Source organism: Prinia subflava, chromosome 14 (genome assembly GCF_021018805.1).
Source record: "Prinia subflava isolate CZ2003 ecotype Zambia chromosome 14, Cam_Psub_1.2, whole genome shotgun sequence".
In the NCBI taxonomy this organism is placed as follows: Eukaryota; Metazoa; Chordata; class Aves; order Passeriformes; family Cisticolidae; genus Prinia; species Prinia subflava.
This window is the reverse complement of record NC_086260.1, coordinates 9,235,870-9,260,317: the sequence shown is the minus strand read 5'-3', so window position 1 is coordinate 9,260,317 and position 24,448 is coordinate 9,235,870. Positions and strand designations below refer to the sequence as shown.

Genomic DNA, 24,448 nt, shown 5'->3' with positions numbered 1-24,448 from the left:
GGAAACCTGAGACTCCCACCTGGCCCTGGCCCGGGACCAGCCTGCCAGCTTTCCTCTTCTGAACTCTTAAAATAATCCCTGTCTCCCTGAAGTGCCAAAAGTGTTTGTAACAGCCTGACTCCAAGAGCTGCTGAAGGGAGTGGGAAGGAAAGGGGTGAGGTCACAGCAGAGGTATGGCCACCCTGCAGCTCTCCAGCTCTCCTGAAAGGAGTAAAGTGTTGAAGATCACACCCTCCATGTCCCACTGCCTCCATCCCCTCGTGCCAGGATGTGCCGTGCTCCAGGGCCATGGAGGAGCAGGGGCAGCAGGAGATGCCATCAGCCCAGTGCACAGGTCAGTCCTTGGGCATGAGGCTCCAGAGATGAGATCGTGTCAGGTTCTTCCCAGGCTAGAGGAAGCCACTGGGACCTGTCAGAGTGTCCTCAGCTGCTTGTTCAGTCTAAGAGCATTTAGAGATGTCACTAATATCTCTTGGTGATGTTTTCCACAGGAGGCCTCCACCCCACGCAGGAGGGAGAGGTGTTCAACACGCGATACCAGGTGCTGCACAAGCTGGGATGTGGCACTTTTGCCACTGTCTGGCTGTGCCAGGACATGAGGTGAGGGGCTGAGTGCTTTTCAGGGGAGTGGAAAGGGGTGGCTGATGTCCTGGGTGGGGCTGGCTCCTCTTGCAGAAACAGCAGAGCACAGCCTGGGAGCATGCCAGGCATCCCTGAGCACAGGGAAAACCTGACAGTAAGATCAGTGGGGTGCAACGAGCAGAGCTGGTCCCCAGAAATCAAAGAATGTAAATGAGGTGGGATCAGCCCTTGCTCTGCATTTCCTTTCCTCGTTTGGACCCTGCAGTATCCATGTTCTTTTTCTTCCAGTCCCTTGCTGGTCCCTGGGGCAGTTGTGCTGCCAGATGCCAGCAGGAAGGATGCCCATGGGCTTGGCGTGCTGTAGACTGAGGCCAAGGGTGCCTGCAGAAGGGCAGCACCTTCCCTGGGGAGCCCAGGGCTGGCTGACTGGGAGAAAGGGAAGTGCTGCTGATCAGGGCCACTGACATGCATTGGCTGACAGCTGTGGTTCATTTCCCAGGAGGAAGAAACAGGTAGCTGTGAAGGTTCTGAGAAGCAGGGAGGGCTTTGCTGAGACTGCCCAGGACGAGGTTGCTTTCCTCCGCTGTGTAAGTACATTCTGTGGGTCTGTGCTCTGCTCCAGCAGTTGGCCACTGAGTTCAGGGTTGAGTATCAGCCTCATCGTCCCCTCTCAGTCCAAGGAGCTAGGTGGGGAGTAGGAAAAAAACCAAAAGCTGGGGAATTCATAGAAATCAACCTGGCTCAGCACTGGCCTCTGAAACTTCTCCTTCCTCATCATACTGGGACATGTTGGCTGTGCCCCACTTGCCCTGTCAGCCCATTTATTTTAGCTGAGACTGAAATCCAGCAAAAAGGAGAAATCTGCAGAATGATAAGGCAGATAATCAGCAGAAGAATGTGGTAATGTTCTTAAGCAGGAGATGGGAGCATGTCTGCTGTACCTGTGTCATTCACAGAGGAACATCACTCAGAGGACATTGCTGTATCACAGCACTCATACTGAAGTGAAACGATATATCTGCAATAGAAAAAAGTATGATGCACCAAAATACAATAAACATCTGAAATCAGAAAGCCTTTTCTGGCCTCTGCTGGTGGAGGTGGTAATTAGGTGCCTGTATCTGGGTTGTAGCAAGTTGCCTTTGAAATTGTCTTGAACTGCTAGTTCTAGAAAGCTTGTGGGTACAATTCTTCAAGTTTGCTCAAATACAAAGTTACATCAGCTTCAGATGAGTAAAAACCATTAAATTCTGCATTTTAAATTACTCTGTGGCCTTTCTCCAACAGGTTTGAGAAAGCTTTAGTTAACACCTGTAAATCGGTAGGCCGTATCTAAAGGGAGATGAGCCAGATGCAGTGACGGAAGAGGAAGTACCAAGTGGTACTAATTTAATGTAATCAGATGGCTGCTTTTCTACTCATCAGCACAACCCTGTGTAGAGAGTGAGCCTCACCCTGACTTATTATTAATTCTGAGAGACATGTCTGCCCATTCAGCAGCACACAGCTGGTTCCCAAGGTTGTTCCCACCAGCACTGGGGGGTTAGTGCCTGCAGAGCTGCCAGGAGAGATGACCTGGTCTCTGCTTCCAGGGCTGCTCACTTCTTTTGTGCCCGAACAAACCTTCTGGCACTGATGCAGGTGGATCTGACATCTGCAAAGTAAGCCAAACCAAAACCCTGGCAGTTGTGGCAGTGAAGAGAGAAAAAACCAGCATGAATTGCTGTACCAGGATAAGTGCTCTTGGAGAGCAAGCCCCTGGTGCTCCTTGTTACACAGGTGTGTGGTGCTGGGGGTGCTGTAGCACCTGCCCCTGGAGGTTCACTCAACACAGTACCCTGGGCCAACAGCAAAAGTGTTTGTAAGGACAAGCTGAGCACAGGGTGCTGTTCCCATTGAATGCTCCCCTGGCCTGTTGCAGTTTCCAGCTGCAGATTTCTCGGGCCAAGGATGATGCTTGGGTGGGCAGGAATTCTCCGTGGATTTACCTTGAACCCTTGCAAGCCCCTGTGAGATTCAGTACCTGCAGCCCCCTGCAACAAGAACTGTCCCCAGTTACCCATGTGCTGTGTAAAGAACTCTGCCTTGTTTTTGGACTATATGCTGGGTTTGAAGACCCCTGGCCCTAGTACAAAAGATGTGTTCACTCCCTCTACCACCCCTCTGTATCCTAGACATCACTGCAGTACTTGCCCACAGCCAATCCTTTTCCAGCACAAAGAAGCCACTTCCCTGTGTCCTTCCACATGTGGAAACTGCTCTCTACCCTCATAGGACAAGCAGCATTCAAGTGGCCAAAGGCAGCGTCTCTGCCTCTCTGCAACCCCTTGAGGGAAATTGCTGAAGGGCTGGTGTGAGGCAAAGGAAATGGACAGCCACTGATGCTGGGAGTAGGGAGCTCTTGGGGAGAATCCCCTTCCAGCACAAGCACGAGCACTTTCTGGGTCTGCCTGGAGAGAATAAGCAGCAGGAAAGATGCTAGATACTATCAGCAGGATTGGTGTGAGTTGTTTTGACACTGTGAGTGTGATGGTCCCACCTGGTCAAGAGCAAGACAAAACGTACAGAAACTCATTCCTGGTTTTCCTGATGTTGTTTTTGTGGGATTTGTCATGAAGTGCCAACTCCCAGAAGAGAAAGTCTGTCAGACAGGAAAAAAAAGGTGCAAGGTGTCCTTGTGCATATATATGTCTCTAATTGCAGGTTTGGAATTCTCCCCCTCAGGTAAGCTGCATGAAGAAGAAGGATCTGGCAGGAGAAAACATCGTCTGTTTGTTAGACGACTTCAGAATGATTGGAGAGAATGGTTTCCATATCCTTCTCTGGAGAGTGCTTTTCTGGGCCAGCAAAGCCTGGGCTTGCCTTGGAGAGCCACAGGATGGTGTAAACCTGAGTACTGTGCTGCCGTGAGGAGGATGAGCAGGGCTGGAGCTGGAGGGGAGAGGCTGAATGAGGCGGTATTTGCTTTGGTGAAAGGCAAAGGGTTGGTGGTAATGCCTTTCCTTGTTAGTGAATCCCTAACTCTTTCCCACATTCCTGCCTAGTATTTGAGGTGCTAGGTCCCTCCATTCGATGTCTGATGGGAAACTACACAGCCCAGGGCCTACCCTTGCCTTTTGTGAAAAAGTCTTTACAGCAGGTGAGAACTTAGCTGCAATCAGGCAAGGGCACCAAGGGGTGTTGGCTGCAGGACATGCCACAGTCTTCCTCCCAAGGGGAAGGGCTTGGGTGTTACTGCCTAACCCTGCAGCCTCCTCAAGTTTGGGAAGGAGTCAAGGCCATGAAGTGCCAACAGCCTGCAGATCTGTATCAGGGAGTCAGGGCTGGCACTTCTGTTCCTATCAGCTCAGTAATCATTGGGCTCTCTGCTGCTTGTAGAAGTAGCAGGGGATAAACAGCCTGCCATAGTTCTACTTCTTGTGGGCAAACCATCTCTGCCCTCCTGCTGCCCTGAGAAGTCCCCTCTGGCAGTAATGCCAGGCTGCTGGAATTTGCCTTGGCATCCAGCTGTGGGTTGCACTGTCAGCTCCAGCAGCTTTCTACCACTGAAGGCTGCTCAAGGTCTCCCTCCCATCTTTACACGAATTTCTAAATCACTGATTTGGTCAGCTGGTTCTCTTTCCATGTTGAAGTTTCCCTGTGCAGAGCCAACTTTTCCTTCATCCCCTGTAAGGATGTGTTGTGCCTATTTAAAAGATGTTGAAAACTGAGTTTCTTCAGGGCTGGCTCTACTTAATGGGAAATCTGAGTGAGGGCTCAGAATAGTTAAAATTACTTTTTGACTCTCATACTGAGATCTATCAGAAGTCTGCACACTTGCCAAGATGAAGATTTGCTACCCTGATTCCTGTGCCCTTCTAGGGATACTGAGAAAGAAAAATGCTTCCTCATTCATCCTATTATCTGTAGTAGCCTCTCCTTTCTCTAAAGAAGCGCCACTAACACCTAAGTTACACAAAAGTATAGTAGCATTACCTCTGTGCTCCATTTCACACTCAGGCTTTTGCTTGATACAATATCTGCTTTAACTGTAAAATCTCAGATCTGTTTCCCCCTTCAGATCAGCACTGGGGCAGTATTTACTTCTGATTCATTCCAGTTTAGTTATTTAAATCTTTCACCACGTTTCACAGTTACCATTTAAGGCTGATATTTCCCCGGGGCTGGTGTTCATCCCAGAATAGAATTTGATAGAACAGAGAATATTTACCAGTCCTTTATGACTGACTGCAGTGTTAAAAAACAAACCTAAATCTCCCCATAGCCTTTTCTCTGTTACTGATTTCTGATAGTGACTCTTCATCTCTGGTAGGTGTTGTTTATTTCCCCTCTGTGACAGGCCAGGTTCTCCCTGCTGCATCACAAAGCTGTTCTTTCCCTACATGGTTCCCCTGCAGGGCTCTGAAATCCTCTCTCTGCACTCACTCATGGTCTCTCCCCTCCTGTCTGTGTTGTTCTGTGTCTTCTTCTTTCCTTGTGTGATGGGACAGCCTCCTATGCCATGTCACTGTCATTCAAATGGAAGTTGGGGGCTGGTTATAATCAGTGGGAAGGCACAGAGGTCCCAGGACACAACAGCCATACAAATAAGAATGTTTTTTCAGGAGGAAGTTCAGCTTTGTAATCATGATGCCTCCTCATAGCCCCATCCTCTTTCCACCTCTCTGGGCTTGCCCATGTGTGCTGATATCTATGGAGTGTCACGCTGCCTTTTGCTGTGTGTCATCCCAAACATCCCTTTCTTCCCTGGGCTGTCCAGGCCTCCACTTGCTCCTGGGGCTCTGCTGCTGTGTGAGGTGATGAAACCCTTGTGCCTGCTCCCAAAGGCCAGCCCAACAGGAAACCATCAGTGCCAGATTGTCCCTGACTTGCACTCCCCCTGTGCCTGCCTGCTCTGGCAGCTGCTGGGGCAGGAGAGGCGCTGGGGACCCTCTCAGGGCTGGTGTGACAGCGCTGCCATGATCATTGCCCAGGTGCTGGCAGGGCTGCACTTCCTGCACACGTGCTGCCACATCATCCATGCAGACATCAAACCGGAGAACATCCTGCTCTATGGATGCAGCAAAAGGCTCCAAAGGCTTCTCATGGATACACTCCACTACGACCAGGGAACAGAAGTGAGGCTAAAGGGAGCAGGTGAGCACTCCAGGGCTTTTTAAACAAGGAAAGAGACTTAGGTGTTTCTTGGCAGGAGATAAATGAGAGGCAGCAGGTAGAAATACCTTAGGAAAAGTTCACATCTCCTGCAATAGCCAGTACAAAACATTAGAGACAGTATAAAACATCATAGCCAGTTTATGCTGCTGAAAGGCCTCTCCTTTCGTTGCTTAACACAAGCACCAGGCTGGGCTCAAGGCACCTACAGAGATGTGGTCTTGCAGGTGGGTTTGTGTGAAGCGCAACTACAGGTCACGGACATCTTTTAACAGCCCCAGCAAAACCTCAGATTTCACTCTCTGGGCTTTAGGTACAGGACAGTTCCACATGTCTGATGTTTGTTTTCAGCTGCTGAAAGGTTTACATACAAAATGGCTTGACTGGAAAGCCAACTCCTGCTCTTTATTGCCCTCATTTCTGAGGTTTGTGGGAGACTTGTATGTGCTGCTAATCTTCAGGGCCTTCTGAGACATAATTTATTAGCACAGAATGGTGTGAATACTAAATAAGATGCAGAGCTGCAGAGTTTCTCGAGAGTTTATCCCACCTCCCAGCAATGAGACCTTTTATATTATCCTTGCACTGTGTTCTCCTGTGAGCATTTCTCCCATAACTGTGTTGTTTTGTGTCTCAAACTCTGGGGCAATCAGGGAATGCTAAATTAGTGACCAAGTCTTTGGCTGGGAGCAGAAGAGCACAGGCTGACAGCTCACTGTAAGGCACAGGAAATTGCCTTTTTCTGGGATCATATGGAAGCGTAACCTCCACGTTGCTTGCCAAGCAGGTGTATCCAAGGTCTGTGACAGCCAGGGTTGCTGAAGGCTGAGGAAAAGTTACAGATGTTTTGCTTCTGATTGGTGCTGTCCTCTGAGCCCACAGTAATTTAACCTTGGTGCTAGAGGAACCTTTCAACAGGACAGGAGCATATGGTCACACTCTTCCACTCCAAGCTACTGTTCTCCCAAACATTCTGTTATGTTTTTACTGGATACCAGGTGTTCCTTCAAAAAAGAGGGGTGGCATTTGATTTATGATAAAAAATATTTAGGACCTTTTAGGCCAAGAAACTTTAAAGGAAGGTAGACATGCCTTTCCTGTGGTAAGTGGTGTGTATTTGCTGGTTCAGAAAGACCTGATTTCTCTTTGTCCTTTCCATCTAGGAGGTGATCTTGGCAATCAGTTGGAAGAATCTGATTTAATGAGCATAGAGGTGAAAATTGCAGATCTAGGAAGCGCATGCTGGACAGTGAGTCTGCTCTGAGTCTCAGTCCCATGACAATGAGGGATGCTGTGTGCTTCTTTCCATCCCACACTGTGTGTCTGTCTGTCCCTTTACAGCTGAACAGCTATTTCAGAGATGCCGACATTGGGGGGTGTTATGGCACTCTCAGCTCCAAGCTGCACACGGTCTTCCTGAGTCTTTGTCAGCTTTGGACGTTTCTCCAGCTTGCAGTTAGTCCCTACAATTAGAAATTTAAAACTATATTTGGTGTAAAATGGTGGGAGGTAGATTCCCACTGGTGTCAGTGGGGCCAGGAACATGCTGGCCGTGCCCTGCACAGAGCTGAGAACTTTAATTTATGTCCCCAATGTCCTGTCACTGCACAAGAAGCGTGTGACCACCAGTGTTGCTGTGACTGGTTTAGGGACACCAGCCACAGGGGGGTTGTTTCTCTTTTAGTACAAGCCTTTTTCCAAGGAGATACAGACCCAGCCATACCGTGCCCTGGAAGTGCTTCTTGGATTAGACTACGGCACTCCCGCGGATATCTGGAGTACAGCCTGCCTGGTAGGACTTGGGACAACAGTGTGTCTAGGGGAGGTGACAGACATTACCTGGCCAGGGCAGCATGTCCCTAGCATCCACCTATCCATGTAAAGAAAGTTTCCTTTTAGAGAAGCAAAAAGGGGCTGTTGGCACTTAATCGCTTTAGGGCAAAAGTCTGCTGCTGGTACAACCCACTCCTAATTTAGTTTAAACTCTAAGGCAATTCACACTCCATGTAGATTAGCTCAGACGCTTGCCTGCATCAGGCACATGCTGCTTATCATCCTGATGGAGCTAAAACTGTTGCTTAACTGATCAAGTCAGTGTATTTCCACATTTTAGGATCAGTTTTGTGTGATAAAGAGGGCAATTGGTACTATCAGTTAATGGGCAAGGAAAACTCCAAGACAGTTAGTGAACAGTGCTACTCCATTTCTAGGCATTTGAAATGGCAACTGGGGAGTGTCTGTTTGATCCTCAACCTGGGAAATACTTCTCCAGAGATGATGGTAAGACTCCATGAGTTTTATTCATTTAACTGACAGAAGTGTCACAGTCTGTATCTAAATTTTTCTTCCCTCCCTCCATCTAGATCATGTTGCTCGTATTATTGAACTCTTGGGAAGAATTCCTCCTCCAATTGTTTTCTCATGGAACAAGTCAACAAAATTTTTCAGCAGGCCAGGTAAGAACTGGCATAAGGAAGTTTATTTTAAAAATCACTGCAGATCTCTGACACACTCCTACTCAGCTCATGCTGAACTCCCCCAAAAGTTACACAACGCAGGCTACAAGCAGGGACAGAACATGAATGGAAGTGTCATAAAGAACAGTAACACTCCCTACCCTGCCTATCTTTGCAATCCATGAGCATTCCAGGGATGAATGCAAAATCCTGAAAAATGGTCATAGCAAACACCCAACAGGGAAAGCATTGCCATTCTTTTTCCTTTGGATTTGGAGAAAATGGAAATGCAGACAGGAAACAGCTCCATGCCAGGAAGGCCAAAGAGTGTGTAACAGGCTGGATTTCACCTGTTCCCTGGCAGAGAACAATGATGATCAGGAATGGGGCACTCACATCCTTCCGTGGCTGCTATATTTAGTCTTCTGACCCAACTGTATCATCTCTTCTGTTTTATTCTCCCCAGTTCCTTTCCCTTTGACTCACGACTCCTGAAACCCTTCTTTGCCCACAAGGCATCACATGACTCCACCCTGCTGCAATTTGGCCTATCATCCCTCTCTGCTGTCTTGCTTACCAGCCCACCCACAGTTCATTCAGTGCTTAGTACTGGTCCCATGCTGGAATTTAACAAGTACCTCCCTGCACATCCATATCCTTTGCTCACACTTATGTCTTCTATGGTACTTAAAAGAAATGAGTCAAAACTAGTTCTACATTCACTCTCCCTGTGAACCAACCTGGCCTGACCACACTTGCCTAACTTGACTCACTTGTATTTAGACCATGCACTCCCCAGGAGAAGGGTTGCTTCTCGCTCAGTCATACACTCTGCTGGGCCCCACGGAGCTGGCTGGCGCACAACAAATTCAACAAAAGTGTCTTGCAAGTTCTGACACTGAAATGGCATGATGCATCCGGGTGCCTGTGGGCAGGCGCAGTGTACAAGCAGCAATGGCTCTGGAATGGTTATTCTGGGAACACTTTGCGCACTCTTGGCACATTCTCAGCTAAGAAAAGTACTCAGGAACACGGAGACTCCAAACAATAGCTTGGAAAGGCGGTTCCTGAGAAGCACCCGACAGGCAAACCTGCAAGGGGGAGCGCAGGTGGAGCTTACAGAGATAATTCCGAGAAGCAGGCAAAGATCTTTCAGGATGCTTTGGGTTAATTCTGAGGCGAGGCGCGGCAGCCTCAGCTGTGCAGGTATGACTGAGGCGCTGTGCCCACGCTGTTTCTGCCAGGCGCGCTCCTGCGGCTGTCCCGGCTCTTCCCCCGTAGCCTCCCCGGCATCCTGGCGGACCGGCACGGCTGGACCCCGCGGGAAGCGGCCGCCTTCGCCGCCTTCCTGCTGCCCGCGCTGCACTACGCGCCCGAGCGCCGCGCCAGCGCCGCGCAGAGCCTGCGGCACGCCTGGATCGCCGCGCCGTGACCCGACGCGGCTGTCCCCGCCTCGCGGCTCCGCGGGACCCGCCGCAGCCACCGCACCGCCCTCCCGCGGGGGCGGCTGCCCGCCCGCAACTCCCCGTGCGCCGCCTCTGCCGAGAGACTCCGGTGCGGGGCAGCGGCTGCGCAGCGCCGGGCGTGACCCCGCGGCTCCCTCCGCGCCCGGGCTCCACTCCCTTCCTCCCGCGCCCCTGCAGCGCTGCGGACCGCACGCATCGCTCACTGCGAGCAGCCGCAGACGCGGCACACGGGTACCGGAACCGGGCGGAGCCCCTCGGCCAAGCGCGGGCACCTAGCGCCGCAGGGCCCCTCCTGCCCCGCTCGGCCGCCCCTCCTACCGCGGAGGGGCCATCCCTCCCCCTCACTGCCCCGCGGCCTTTGTTCGGGGCTCCAGGGACGAGGACTGGGCGGCTGTGGGAGCGCCGGACCCGCGAGCCCGGCCCGAGGAGGGGCGGTCTCAGCCCCGGGGGCCCCGCCGAGACCCCCTGGCGAGACCCCCGGCCCAGCCCCCTCCCCCTCAAACCCGCGCGCGCGGACGTGCCGCGCGGCAGGCCCCGCGCGCGCTCCGCCGCGCAGGCGCCCTGCGCCCCCCTCCGCCCAGACCTCCCGGCCGCCCCCCGCACCGCCCCTTCGTTCTGCCACGTGTCCCGACGCGGGAGTCGCCCCGCGCCGAGCGATCGCGCCCCGCCGGCCCCGCCCCTCGGCACGTAGCGCGGCTCGCCCGGCGGGCGCTGCCGCAGCCCGCCCGCCCCGCTCCGCGTCGACTCTGCCGGCGGCCGCCCCCCTCCTCTCCGCGCCGAGTGGCAGCGCCGCGCGCCAATGGAACGCCGCGACCGTGGGGCGCGCGGCGGGGCGGGCGCGCGCAGCCCAATGAGGCGGCAGCGAGGGCGGGGCCGCGAGGGGAGGCCGCCAATGGCGAAGGCGGGAGGGCGGGGCCGTGGCGGCGGCGGGCGCCCCGGCGGGGCGGGACGCGGCGGCGTGACAGCCAACGGGGAGCGGGGTGGGCGTGCCCGGGGCGCCCCTGGCGCCGGCGCCGGGGATCCCCGTGTACCCAGTGCCGTTTCCGCCCGGCCCGGGGAGAAGCCGCCGCCGCCGCCGGGGGAGGGGCCGCCGCTGCCGCGGCCGAGCGCTCGCTCTCGCCGGCTGCCCGGGACACGCCGTGGCGCCGAGCCGGGCCTGGTGCCGCGCAGGGGCCCGGGGAACGGGCCGGCCAGGTAGGCGCGGGCAGGCGGGAACCGGCCGTACCTGGCGGTGGTAGGGAACGCTGGGGCGGGCGGCTGGGCGGACGGCCGCGGGGGCTCCTGGCGCGGCCCGCAGTCTGACGCTCTGCTCTGCGCTGCCTTGGCAGCCCGGTCGGCAGCGTCCCGCCGTGCTCCCGGAGGCCCGGCCCGAGCTGACCCGGTCCGGCGCGGTGTGCGGGCATCATGGCGGGCCCGGCGGTGCGCGGGCTCGGGACGCTGCTGGCCGGTGCAGTGCCAGGGCCGGAGTTGGGGCTGGAGCGCCCGCGGGTCTTTGTCGGTGAAGGCGAGCGCCGGGGAAGCCCCGCTGCAGCCCGGCCTTCTCCGCGCCCCCGTGTCCCCGCATTGTCCCGAGGGGCCGCGGGGGTCGTTGTCCGGCTTGGGGCAGCCTCCGGGCCGTGGCTGCCCGCCCCGAACCGCCGGCCCCTCCAGGCCTCGGGGGAGGCGGTGTTTGACCTGCATTTTCTGCTTTCTCATGGTGCCCGTGCGGCGCCTTCCTCCGTAACCCCCCGCTCCGGGTGCCGGCGGCTGCAGCGCGGATCCTCCCGCATTTCCTCGCCCGTCACCGCGGCCACCGCCGCCGCAGGGGGGGTTCCCCGCCGCGCTGCCCGCGCCCTGGCCCCGCTCCGACCCCCGGCGGCACCGGCAAGGTCACTGTCGACCGGCGGCTCGTCCTTGGGTACCGGTGACCGGGGTTCACCGCCGGGCCGGGCGGGGAAGCGGCGCCGGGCAGTGTCTCGCCGTCCCGGGGGAGGGAGAGAGGCGAGGCCGCGTGTGGCCTTGTGGAAGCGGGCAAATGGGTGTAGCAGCGAGGGGGTGTTCGCAGCCCCTTCCCGGCCGCGTCCTCGTGTTCCTCTGACACCAGCTGAGATCCTGGGTGTGCTGGTGAGGGGTAAGAGGGTGTTCTGTGCGGCTGGAGAGGTCACGGGGAGCTGCAGGGCTCCTATGGGTGCTGCGGGCTCGGGCCATGATGTAATGAGAGCGTTGGGGGTACGGCGGGGGCGAATCCCTCTCCTTGGGTGAGGGAAGAACTTGATGTTGGTGTCTGATGATGTACTGGTACATTATGGATTTCAGGCTGTTGCCCCCACCCTGACTGGGTGTTGCTGCCAGAATCTAAATCCAAAAAAGGAATTCCTTATTTTTTTCAATAATCAAGAGATTCCTCTTTTCTCTTGTATAGGAAATACTAGGATTTCTTTTTTTCTGCTTCTTGTGGTTGACCCAGGAAGTCCTCTTGTTGCCAGCATTCAGGGTTTTTTTTGCTGTAGAGGTGCAGGGAGGAGGGTGTTGCTGTGCTCTGGATCCTGTGGGTAAGCGTTGAAGGCAGTGACAGCAGCTGCTGTTGGCTCTGGAGCTCTGGTTGCTATGAGAGAAGCTTCACTAGACTTGGCTGCTATCTCCAGGGAAGGACAGCAGAGCAGCCTCCATTAGTGTGGTGGTAGAGGGATGCCTGGCTCATATTCAGCAAAGGACTTTACTTTTTGGACTGTTTCCACAGGCCTAAAGCAGGAGCAGGGGTATGTTTTGGTCCTGTGGGACAAAAATGTCCAAGATGGGTTTCATCACCATTCTTGAGTTAATGGAATTGCATTAAAGTGTGGATAGGAAGCCCCAAGTTACCCTTTCCACATATTTTGGTCTCTGTGAAAAGTAGGGCAGCAAGAATTGATATGATCTTCTCGTGAAGTGAAGGCTGCAGTTGTGTCTTTTTTGAACTCCAGTCTCCTTCCCAGCCAGTAACAGAGCCAGATGCTTTTCTTATTGTTTGTATGTCTCCTTCCTCCCCTTCCAGCGCCTGGGCCCCTCTTGCCTTATTGACTGGAATTTCTGCTGTGTGCAGTGGGTGTGTGCAGCAGACACCAGCCTGCTAGTGCTGAGGAGGGATTTTCCATTCACAGACCAGGGAACTGTCAAAATAAAGTCCCGACTCAACTTTGGGACTGGAAACAGCAAGTGGGGAGAGGAGTTTCCCTCTGCCACAGAGTACAATTTATTCTCTGAGCTTCTTACTTGCTTGTATGTCAAACGTATAGGAAATGTTCCTCTGCTGTGGAATAGGGAGGTAAAATTCCCATGGATAAATGGGAAAGATTCCTCCCTTTTGGTTGATTCAAATGCTTGAAGGAACAGTTTGCAGGAGGCCATTTTTGACGTGACTCTGTATTGTGGAATCTGCCAGCTCCCATCCACACTCTGTCTGCCTGACTGCAATAGCTTCCTTTTTTTTTTTTTTTTTAAGAAGAATGAGTGCCTTTCTTATCTGCTTAACTAACCATTTGGCACTGGCCCCTGTCTGTATGATGTTGTGCTGTTGAGTTGGAGCTATCAGCATATTCCAGTTCGTTTGTTAGAGATGAAACTGTTAGTTGAGGTATGCAGCATGGGAATACATTAGCGTTAGAAAATGCTGCTGTCTTTGTAAACTAACACCTATCATGGGGAGCTCCTTGCCCTGGCCTGAGTTACCCAACTCAGAATTACTATGAGCTTGAAGCAAAAAATTCCAGGACCAGAATAATGTGAAAGAGATTAAAATATGCCCTTAAATCCGCTTGACGGGCAGCAATCATGTGATAGATGCCAAACTCTGAGTAGCTTTTATATTTGAGGATCTGTAGCACCCAAATTGCCTCACAAGGTGGGGTGAGCTAATCCAACTAATAGGTCAAAGTTGAAAAAATACGAATTTTTAACGCCCCTAAAACACATCAGTCTCTGGGGATGGAGGTGTCATCTGCTGCCTAACCTGGAGTGACATGACACTCATCCTGAACTCTGAATTTTGTGAGTATGAAAACAGCTCCTTATTTTAATGAAATACAGAAAGTGATCTTCATGGCCCCTTAGTCTTTGTTTACAGTCTCTCTGTAGGTTGTTTACAGTCTCTCTGTAGGTTGTAATGGGGAATTGGTCCATTGCCTCACATTCTGTTGGATAACTGGCACTGCTTTGACAAGGCCCTGGCTCTTCCTTTTACTGTCAAATCCCAAGTGACCTGAAAGTAATATCCTTAGCTAATGTTGTGTGATATTTCCCTACTGCAAGGTGGGGTGATGAAATCTCATGTATGTTTAAATCACTTTTTAGAAACAACCTCAGTTACCCTGAGATTTTCTTTTAAAACTAATAGGTCAAAGTTGAAAAAATACAGGAAAGGGATGGCATTGAATAAGAATCTCAAAACATGCAAAAGTTACTCTCTTTTTTTCTGGAAGGAGAAAACCCAACCAGGAATCATTGTTCTAAATTTTCCAAATGTTCCTTGAAGTAAAAACCTCATTTTTAAGTCAAAGTTCCAGGTGCAAAGTGTGCAAGGGCGAACTAAATGTGTGATGTCCCACATATGTAATTTATTCATCTGTCCAGTCTATGCTTTCTCCCATTTTGGATGATGAGACTTTTACAAACTTGTGTTGAATGATGTGATGAGATAAAAATGTTTCTATCTGTTCTGGCAATATTAAAACAAACATAATGACTGTTCAGAGGTTTGAAAATTCAAAAATCATTGTTCTCATGACATTATTGCTGTATTACAAAAGCACATTTGTGTTTTTACTCTGGTGCTGCTTGTGTGTGTAACTCTGAATTTTTGCCAATGAAATGCTGTGTTGTGTGCAGTGTATGAGAAAGATTGCAATAGGCAAAGCATTCTTTATGTGTACAAGATGTAGTAGCAGTGCTTGAGTTGAAATGTTAAACGTGCTTAAGTGTATAGCAGCATATGAGCTGTTAAGTCTCAGTTGCCTTTATAAAACTTAAGCTGCTATTTGATTATAAAATAAAAAAATTGTTGTGTTTTACTTGTCTACTTAGGTTTTTTTTCCCCTCTTCCAAATTAAAAGAAAAATAGCTGTGGATATTACAGTGCTTCTGCAGCTGTAACTACAGTCACAGATTCTATAGCCAGGCTTTGGCTTCCATGACCAACTTGTGGGAAGTTAGTGCACAGTAAGTTTGCACTTGCATTGTCTGGGACGGGTTTGTATAAATCTGGCTTAACCTAAACCTTTTGCTTATTTTGATCATGGAAAAAGCCCCAGATCATAATGCAGCAAGAGTTCAGCATTTTGAAACTGTGGGAGCTGAGATTTCTTTTTCCACTTTTTCCTTTAAATTCCTTATTGAAGTTGCTTGGGGGATCTTGGTTAGGTTTTGTTGTTTTGGTGCTGGTTTTTTTTCCACAGGATTTGCTATTTTGGTGGCAATTTTCCAGTATTCCTGTAGCAAATCAGTGGAGCTGCAGCCCCTGTCCCTGCTGAGCAGGGAGAATGTGCAGTGCTCCAGGCCTCCCCGCTGAGCTCACGCAGGGGTGGGACTTGCTAAGCTGCTGAAATCGCAGCTAATGCCCACTGAGCATGCTGAGAAACAGTTTTTCAACTGCTCCTAGTTTAAATTTTTTTTTTCTATAATTAGCAAAGATGCTCTTTGTCTCTAAGGATGATCTACGGGACAAATCAGGAGGTTCTTGGTCATTGTCCCCCTTCCCCCCACCCGAGCCAGTGGTGAAGTAGTATTTTCCTGTAACAAAAATAGCTAAAGAGATTTTTCCCTCACTTCAACCAATGAGCCTGAATTTGAAAAGCTGTAGCACCCCCCCCCCCCCCAAAAAAAATCTTCAGCAAATAATAGTTTTAATTCTAGTTTTTGTTGCCACAAGTCCTATAGGAGCATCATTATGGTTTTTTAAATTGTAAATCTGCATAATTCTGATCCTTAAATCTAATTTAAATGTTGAAACAAGTAGAACAACTGAACCGTATTTTAAATAATATATTTGAGAAAAGAGTATTTCTTGGTGAGTTTTATTTTCCTTCTGCCAAACATGCACAAACCCCAATTATTTTAATGAGCAATATGGGAAATATTCAGGAAAGTGTACTGATGTACTCAGACTTAAAGGTGGAAAAATGTGGGAGGATTTGTCAGCAGTTTAAGTGGCAAGCTTTTAGTGAGCGGGAGAATTTCTTTTGTGGTCAGGAATCTAATAGTCCCACATTCACCAAATATGAAGAAAAAAGGGGGGACGAAGAGAGAGGAACGTAGAAGAGTGCCATTGAGAAATGGTCAGGAATTTGACTTTTAGAGTGAAGTTCAGAAATGATCTGCTGTTTATGCTAAAGTGTAATCCTTATAAACTTGATAACGTAGACAGGTCTTGCATTCCTCCCTGAGGGTCACAGAAGGGCTAAGTTTAGAAAAGGGGAGGTATCCCAAACACTCAGATCTATCTAGTTTTCAAGGCAGCAAACTTTTCTGTTTTCATCCTGTTCTAAATAAGCCTGTTCTGTTTTGTTTCACTTACATGCAGCGTTTTGAGGCAGAATATGAGTTAGTTTTAAAACCAAAATGCCCTAAAATATTTCAAAGTAATTTCATAGTAGAAAGGTCACGGTGCTTTTGATGTGTTCATATTTAGAGCATGATTACAATTGCAATCATACACATTGACAAGAAGATACTGTCTGGATTTGGTAGCTGCTCATTTAGTGACTCAGGCCTGTTCCTGTTGTCCTCACAGAACTCATACCAGGATTTTCTTCTGCAGCCTTGCTGATTTACAGGATAAAATATTTTCAGTGACTGTGCCAGCAACATGGAAAACAGTTTGAAGTTCTTTCTGATACTTTCTTGCTTTCTTGACATTAAAGCAAGCAATTTGAAATGCAACTTGTTGATAGGGATGGCGTGTGAGACCCTGCCACCAAACTTTTGAACAGAACATGCCTGCTGCTACTGATTCAGTAAAGGAAAAAAAAAAAAAAAAAAGAGGATGCAGCTTGGAGTTTTACTTTGTTGGCATCACATTATGTGGCCTGTTGGTTTTGCATGACTTTGAATCACAAAAATAAGTGGCAGAGAATGTTTGAGGATTATGTTAATGGTCATGTTTGGATAAGGAAGTCCACATAAGACAGTATTGCTCACACTGTAGGTCAGAAAGTTTTTTCTTGCTTCTGGGAGCAGAATATGGGAGGTGCAGACGTTATAGCTGGTGGAAGGATGGGACCAAGAAAACTGAAACTTCTCATCATAGCTCCAGGTAGTGCAGAGAATGGGAACAGAGACATATTTTTCAGTGTGGTCATGTTTCCCAGCACTGCCTCTGCCCAAATTCCTTCTTTCTGGGAATGTTTTAAGTTAGATTTTAGGCCTGGAACCCCTGCAGGATGTTGGTGTGGAAACTGCTGCCAAGGAGCAGCTCTCAACTGTTTTTATGGGTGAGGGTGAGGAGGTGAGAATGTATTCTTGCTTGTAGGCAGGAAGGAGTACACCGGGAAAAGTTTGAGAAGCAGTGATTCGGGAAACTGAAGTGCCCTGGGGGCTCAACATGGAACCCTTAAAATAGCATGCCTCAACCTGAGCTGCACTATCAATTTATAGACCCTTGGAAGAGTACACAAGCCTTTTGGATTTGTGTGGCCTTTAACTAAAGACATGAAAACATTATTTCCTGTGTTTCAGTGGCACTGAATTGGAATAACTTACATGTTACAAGAATGCTTTCAGTAATGTGGCTGTAGATTAACTTTTGCTACAACAAAGATCTGGAAGGTTCCTGTAGAAATACCTCTAAAGTGAACCTTTGAAGAAAAGATGACTGCTTGATTGAACTAAGTAGGCCTGTTTGACTCCAGATGAGACTGGCTTGCTGGTTCAAAATTCTCTTGCAGTTTTATGAACTTAAGGATGTTGGGGTTCAAGATGGCCTGGAAGTTAAGAGGGAACAAGGATACTTGCAGGGTGAAAGTCAGGTTCTGAGCTTGTCAGAAACTCGCTTTGTTGTGCAGTTCTTCTAATTTCCACCTCAGGGTTTGCTTGTATATGGAAATTTGTGTGTTAAACTGGAATGGGTGTTTATGACGCACAGTCTATTTGTTGTACAGCTTTGTGCAGGTTTTTGGTGCACAGCAGTGTTCCATGGCCGTTCTTCCCAATGTCACTTTTGCCTCTGTTCTGGCCCATGTCTGCCCCAGTAGTGAACTATTCAGGAAGACTACCATTCAGAAAACAAGTGCATTTCATTTTTGAAAGGAAGAGTTTTCTGCTGGCTTCTGCCTGAACTGCTTGACTGTAGGGTCAGGTTAGCACCAGTGCAGGGAGGGATGGGGAGGCTGCACTGAAGCCGTGCCAGCTGAAGTCAGCTTGAAACTATTGCAGAACTGCACCCTGCGAGCGAGGTTACTCCGGGTGAAGTTACACGAGACAGCTGAGCATATCCAACTGCTCTGCTGCTGAATGGGGGAAGTTTTGTTCCCCCTTGCTCTCTCACCCAACGGGGAGTTCTGCCTTTTTTGTTTGCCAGCTCTGGTTCCTGCTGGATTCCTTTTCTGAATTCCTCCAGCCTGCTAACCCAGCAGAAAGCTGTGTTGGGGTTATTTTATGTTTTGGGTTTTGCTGGATTATTTTTTTGCCAAGATAGTGAACTGAACTGGCTCACTGAGAGATTTGTCAGGCGTCCAGAGCCCTCACAAAATAAATAGGGGAGAGCATATGGGTGGAAGTGTAGAGGATGTGGTGGGGACCGGAGAAGGGGAACAGGGTCTCTGCCTTTTGGTGCCGCACCCAGTGCAGCCAACTCAGGCTGTCCCCTGTAACTTCACACTCCTCTGAAAGGAGACTGAGCCACCATCCACTGCATGCTGACAAACCTGTGCCAGTCTGTGAGTTCGTGCCCTTGATCACTGTGTGTGGAATGCTTTATTTAGACAAACCCTTAAGTTCCCTCCTTGAAAATCGGTGATGTAGTCTTGCCTTCATCTGTTCTTGTTTGTTTGGGAAGCTGGTCAGATGTGAGTTTTAATGTAGACTTGATCTGTGATGGTGGAGAAATGTTACAGCCTAAGCTTGGTGCTTAACTGTTTCAAAACAGCAAAATCTTGTAGGTATACTTTTGCAGAAAGTCAATACAGCTGAAAGCTGGAATGATGGCTCATTTTGGAAGATGGCAAAAAGTGAATTAGTATAAAATATTACTAATCTCTGTAAGTAAATACATCACACAATGTTTCTTATGTCCTTTTTTTAACCTAGGAATTAGAAAGTCTTTGTTTTGTATTTACTTGCCAGTTGTTATGGGTCACGAAATACCAAGGTGTGCAGAAAATTACAAATTACTGAAGATACACTGTCAAATGTCTAAGAATGATCATGGAATGAATTTTATATAACTTCACTGAAAATATATATAATATGACTGGAACAACACAAAAATGTAATTCAGCCAAGGCCAGTTGCAGCAGAAACTTCAGTCCTATTTCTTTAATATGGAAAACTTGGTTAAAGCAAATTTGAAATAAAGCAATTGTCTTGCACTGCAGATCCTCTTGTGTGCTGGCTGCTCTGTCTGCTCACTGCAAGCTGAGGCTTTGTCTTGTACCAAGTGAGACTACTTGGTCTAACAGAACTTGAGGCAGCATTTTGGCTGTTTGTGTTTGAATAAAGATATTTAAATGTTAGCATGTCATGACATCTCTGAACGCGTATGGCTGTGCAAAAAAAATTCATGATGGGTGTGAGCAGTATGTCTCATAAGCAAGAAATCTCATCTGTTGCAAGGACAATCTTTTATTTAATGAGTACATATGCACATAGCCCCAAATCAATCATTTTGCCATAAGGGAACCAAGTAGAGCGTATGTGCTGTCCTGTCTTTACAGCAAGCAGCAGTTGTTCAGACTTTCTGCAGTGTGGTAGCTGAGTGCCCAGGTGAGCACTGGGGTGATGTGTACAGAGAGCTCTGGGGACTCCGTCTGAAGGGCTGTGTCTGCTCCCCACCCATGCCCCAGGGTAAGGACTCGAGGTTGGAATAAATTGTTTATCTGTGACAGTGGCTGGGCAGGAGGTGGAAAGTTGTACTAGGACGTTGCATTTTGGGGTACGCCATCCCAAATCTGTCTCTTTAGATAAGTTACTTATCAGTAGGAAGATCTCTTCTGAGGTTAAAGCTGTGACTTGTGAGATACACAAAGGAAATACCTTAACTGTACTCTGCAGTGGTACTGTTTGGAGGAGTTGTTTCTTGCTCTGCCTGAGGTGGGAGGCACTTGGATGCCCAAGTGCCAAGCTGTTGGCATTCTTCTCACACCTATGGAAATCACCATTAGTGCTGCTAAGCGTGGTGCTTGTTACCTTTCTGGCTTAGCTCCTGAAACACTTGGAATATGGTGTGGGTCACTCAAAGTTAAGAAGCTGAGCACAGAAGTGTTTGTATCTGACAACATCGGTTTGATATCCAGTGGATTCTCTTTGGCCACTGCAGGTTCAAAGTATCCTTTATGTTCAGGTACAGAGTTTGTAAGAAGATGAAAAACTCACAAACAGGGAAAAGGCTTTCCCCGCAAGCTGCCATGGAACAACATAAGAGTTGAAATGGATGTGTCACAGTTCCTGTTTCCTGCTCCTGCATTTCTAAGTCTTACATGTGCAGACAGCAGTACTAAATTAATAAAGAATAATGCACTAGCATGTTCTAAAAGTGAGACTACACATTGAAACCTGCAGTCATTAGTTAAGCCTCTCATGAGTGCAGCTTGAGACTGTCAGCTTGAGACTGGTCAGCCGAAATTTGTTGAATCACACGTGGAAAGAGGATCTCAGGGAGAATGAAATGGGATGTCCACATGTTGATGTAGGTACTATGGTTTTTGCAGAACTGTGTGAAAGTGTAACCAGGATTCTCTCTGTGAAATCCTTTGCTTGAGAAGTTCTTTTTTATTATTTTTTTAAGTGTTGCTCAGCAGAGTTGGATGGGGAGCAGACTGTTCTCATTAAGCAAAGTTTGTAGCTTTCTGTTGCTCTTTCTGTGTCAGAGTTTAGGTGCCATTCCTTTCTCTGAGTAATAGTGAACCAGTCTGTTCCCATGAGAGTCACTGGGCTGAGGCAATCCTTGAAAGGAATTCTAAAATTTTCAGTTTTACATGAAGAGAACGTTGTGCAGGAAAAAAGTTGCCTTGCCACATATTTTAAAAATAATGGAAACTTTTTGCTGAAGCTCTTGAGAGATGATTGTTACTGAAATGGTACATGAGTTTAAAATGTAGAAATTCATCTCGAACAATGGGACTTTCTATGAAATTCTGTTAGTACTGAAAAGGTATAATTTAGCTTAGGTTAGAATCTCTGCAGTTACACTGTTCATTGCTGATTTCTGGAGTTTGCATTTCTCTCTCAGGATGCGTGCATGGGTCCTTAGCTTTTACAGACCAGGAATGAAACGTGTGAAATGGCCTGTGACTGAAATTTTTTTCAGGTGCTTTTTGCCCCCTGAAAGTTCAAGATGAAATTCTGGCAAGATGATGTCTCCCCACTCCTGCTTAGATGTAGATATAGCCCTGGCTTTTCATGTGTAGAAGCACTGAATGTAAAATCTCAGGAGTGGTATTTTGATTTTACTGATACAAATATTATGGCACAAAAAAGGAATTGGCTTGCATGGGATATCTTATAGGCAATGTGGAGGTACAATATGTTTGGTTTCAGGATTTTTTGGCTTCTGGTCTAGTGGTGTAAACTGCAGTTTTAGGTGGCTCTCTCACCCACTCCAGTCATCAACCTCTGCCTACGTGTCCATGTTCTGTAGTGTTGTGTTCCTTCTCTATGTATCTGCAGTTTCTTTCAGTAAAGCTGTCAGTGGCTTTAATACTGCTGTTAGTAGGTGTGGTGGGGAGTGCATTACGTAGTGGATACAGGTGAAAACGTCTGTATGAGTTGATGATGGGGAAGCATGGTAGTATGAGCCAGGGTGTTTTCCCTGCCTGTTTTCACTAGCTTTGTTATGCTCCAAGGTAGTTTGGGTTATGAACAATGCTGCTACTGATTTGTAGCCACAGGACTGATAAGCTATGTAAAGGGGCCTTCAGAGTACTTTGGCAAACCATGTTTGGATGTCTAGTGTGCACAAAATCTATCTGCACTATTCAGGAAGATAATTCCTGTCTGTGCTGTTTTCCTTCTGTGTTGAGATCATTCTCCTATCCAACTGTTACCCAGCTGAGGTCTCAATAGTTCTCAGTTTTTCCATAATGACAAAATCAAATTAGCCCTATGATGAGTGGTGCATGTGAAATTCCTTTCAGTTAAAGCACATTGCCCTGAATATTTTCTGGCTGTGTTTTTTTTTTCCTTGTGAGAATTCAGCATCTTGGGTTTGAAAGAGAAAGGAAAAAAGATGCAGATGAAGAAATGCTGTTGTTTAAGGTACAGGGAGGAACGCGTAGCTTGTTTCTAGAACATAATCTGTCCAGCTGTGACTTAGTCATCTTCAGTCTTATATAAAATGCGTCCAATCTAAATAGTTGAGCATCTCCCTCCTGAATGCGGCAAACCTTTTATGCTTATGTGAAGATGTGAAGCTGTAACAGGCGCAAGCCATCATCTTAGGAGTACCTTCATACTTGTGAACCTGCAGCATCCATCATACTGTCAAGCCTCATTTACTCATGTGATGGGATTTTTTTTATTTTATTCTGTTCTGCATTTTTTTCAAGCTTAAAGAGATTCCTTGCTGTTGGCAGAGAGTACAGCACTAATAATTCCAGACAGGAGAGCAGAGAACGTAACGTGAGAACAAGGGTGACTCTCTTGAATCAGACTGAAGGTTTTGTTCATCTGTGACAGGGCCAAAAATTGATGTTTGAGGAAGAATGTAAGGTGAGGAGATCACAGGATCTTGGCTAATGTCTCTAATTTCAGTGTAGTAGTTCATGCTGTTACATTACATTCAGCCCTGCTCTTAGTCACTTGGATTTCACATAGCTGTTCTTCAAGGAAAGGGGGATAACTTGACTATTATGAAATGCTTTTATATGGATAAATGTATTTCCACACAAGTCCTTTGTTTATATAATTATGGAGGTTTTGGAGGGGTGGGGGAGATTTTTCTTAGTGACAAGCAGGAACTTGTAAGCTTTGTAGGAACAGGCATGTGTGAGTTGAGAGATACTCTGCTAGTTAAGGGATGATGGACAGCCTTGTTTAGGTAGTCAAGGAAACTGATGTTGTGAGTGAGTTGTTAAATAAATGTATTGATAAAGAGAGGTGCTGATAAATCTTATGACTGTGGACATGGAAAATGACATTTAAAATTCTATCAATACATTTCCCATTAATACACATTTCATGAAACTGGGGAAGCTGGCATCTTCAGTCACATATGTATGCAGGGCAAGGTCTCCTTAGGAAGGGTACTTGGAGCTGAGCTTCACTTGAGTAGCTGGAAACATTCTTCAAAGGCTTCTGAGAAAGTGTTTGATGTAGTTTTAGTTCTAAAAAAAACTTCTACAGCTTTTTTCATAAGAACTACAAATACACTGTGCTCACTGTGAAGACTTAATGGCTTGGGTTGATGCTGCTTGGGAACCTCAAGGCTTCAGTGCATTGTATGATTTTTGTGGTAAATCCATATACTGTTTTTCAGGCTGTGCTTGACAAACATGGCCTAGCTCTCATGTAAGCTGCAATGCCAAGTGTAAAAATGACTAGGTGAGATTTTCCAGTCTTTGTTAGGTGGAAAGTCAAGTCATCAGAAGGTTATTTTTGGCCTTAAAATACATAGTTACACAAAGACTTAGTGGCCCTGGAGAAGAAATGAGCAATGCCCTGAGCAACTGATCCAAGTTGGCCCCTACTTTGGGGGGAGGGAGACAGTGTTTCTGTCAGTTTAACCTTCAGTGGTCCCTTCAAATCTGGATTATTCAGTGGCTGAGTGCAAGTTAGATTGGGTGTAGGAGGCGTGGGGGGACATGCCTGTTTTAGGTGGAGAGGGCAAAAGATAAGAGGAAGAAGGCTGTATTCTGACACTGGAAATGTTTGTGCTGGAGAAATTGCATTAACAGTGGAGACCTGAAATATCTGAGACTGGAACTTGGCAAGAATACACCTGGCTTTATAGATGATTGTGAGATGAAGTCAGATTTTAATTCACTGTTCTTTAGATTCTTTTTATCTGGATAGCATAAAATATTTGATGACTCTTGATCACTAGAGAGGTGCTAGTGGAATAATAAAGTATATCTAGGGATCTCTGAATTGTTTTGCCACATTTCAACAAAAGATGTGAATCCATCCAGTTGCAAGGTGGTGCATTCATTAGCAAAACTGAAGACCCACCTATAAATTGTGAAACAGCATTTTGGAAAGCAGTAGCCTAAAGGGCTTTAAGGCCTTTGCATCTTGTTGCCTCTACATTGTATTTAGGCCATTATTTAATTTAAAAGGGTTAATGTGATTCTTGGGCATATTGAGGAGAAAAAAAAAAGTGGGGGAAAGGAATGTGAAGCAAAATAAGTAATCTTATAAACACCACAGTGTTGAGACTGATACCGGAATTGAATTTTGGTTTCCATCCTTCAAGAAGAATGCCAGTGTATTTGGAGAGAATTCAAAGGACAGCTGCAGAAATGATCCAAGGACTGGAAAATAAGCCTCATGATGTGAGGTTTAAAGGAGCTCAACTTACTGAGCTTATCGAAAAGACAATTGAGAGAGGACTTGATCTTTGTTTAAAAGGACTTGTGAGATTTGCTGACAAAGACATAGCAATATCAACTGAGGTTAAACAAATTCAAT

At 47.8% G+C, this 24,448-nt stretch overlaps 2 protein-coding genes across 3 annotated transcripts in view; both read left to right on the top strand.

The window, feature by feature from the left end:
- Window positions 1-288: 288 nt before the first annotated feature.
- LOC134558150 (SRSF protein kinase 3-like) lies at window positions 289-10,213 on the top strand. Its single transcript, XM_063411752.1, has 11 exons — window positions 289-334; window positions 492-600; window positions 1,082-1,169; window positions 3,307-3,394; window positions 3,615-3,721; window positions 5,556-5,718; window positions 6,900-6,985; window positions 7,421-7,528; window positions 7,947-8,016; window positions 8,100-8,192; window positions 9,437-10,213. Exons 1-11 carry the CDS (start codon window positions 289-291, stop codon window positions 9,622-9,624), a joined length of 1,146 nt encoding a protein of 381 aa, XP_063267822.1. The 3' UTR covers window positions 9,625-10,213.
- A 437-nt stretch (window positions 10,214-10,650) lies between these two features.
- SETD5 (SET domain containing 5) overlaps window positions 10,651-24,448 on the top strand; it is a 64,539-nt gene continuing 50,741 nt past the window's right edge. Inside the window, exon 1 of one of the 2 annotated variants that reach the window (XM_063411724.1) lies at window positions 10,651-10,852. The gene's annotated coding sequence lies outside the window, so the exon portion shown is untranslated. The remainder of the gene's footprint in view (window positions 10,853-24,448) is intronic. The other variant, XM_063411722.1, reaches the window with a different exon arrangement.

Excerpts from the sequence above, each read along its gene's own strand:
- LOC134558150 (XM_063411752.1), top strand. The coding sequence starts at position 289 with ATGGAGGAGCAGGGGCAGCAGGAGATGCCATCAGCCCAGTGCACAG. Across the intron at positions 3,722-5,555 it reads TGAAAAAGTCTTTACAGCAG|GTGCTGGCAGGGCTGCACTT; the intron begins GTGAGAACTTAG and ends ATCATTGCCCAG. Across the intron at positions 8,017-8,099 it reads ATACTTCTCCAGAGATGATG|ATCATGTTGCTCGTATTATT; the intron begins GTAAGACTCCAT and ends CCCTCCATCTAG.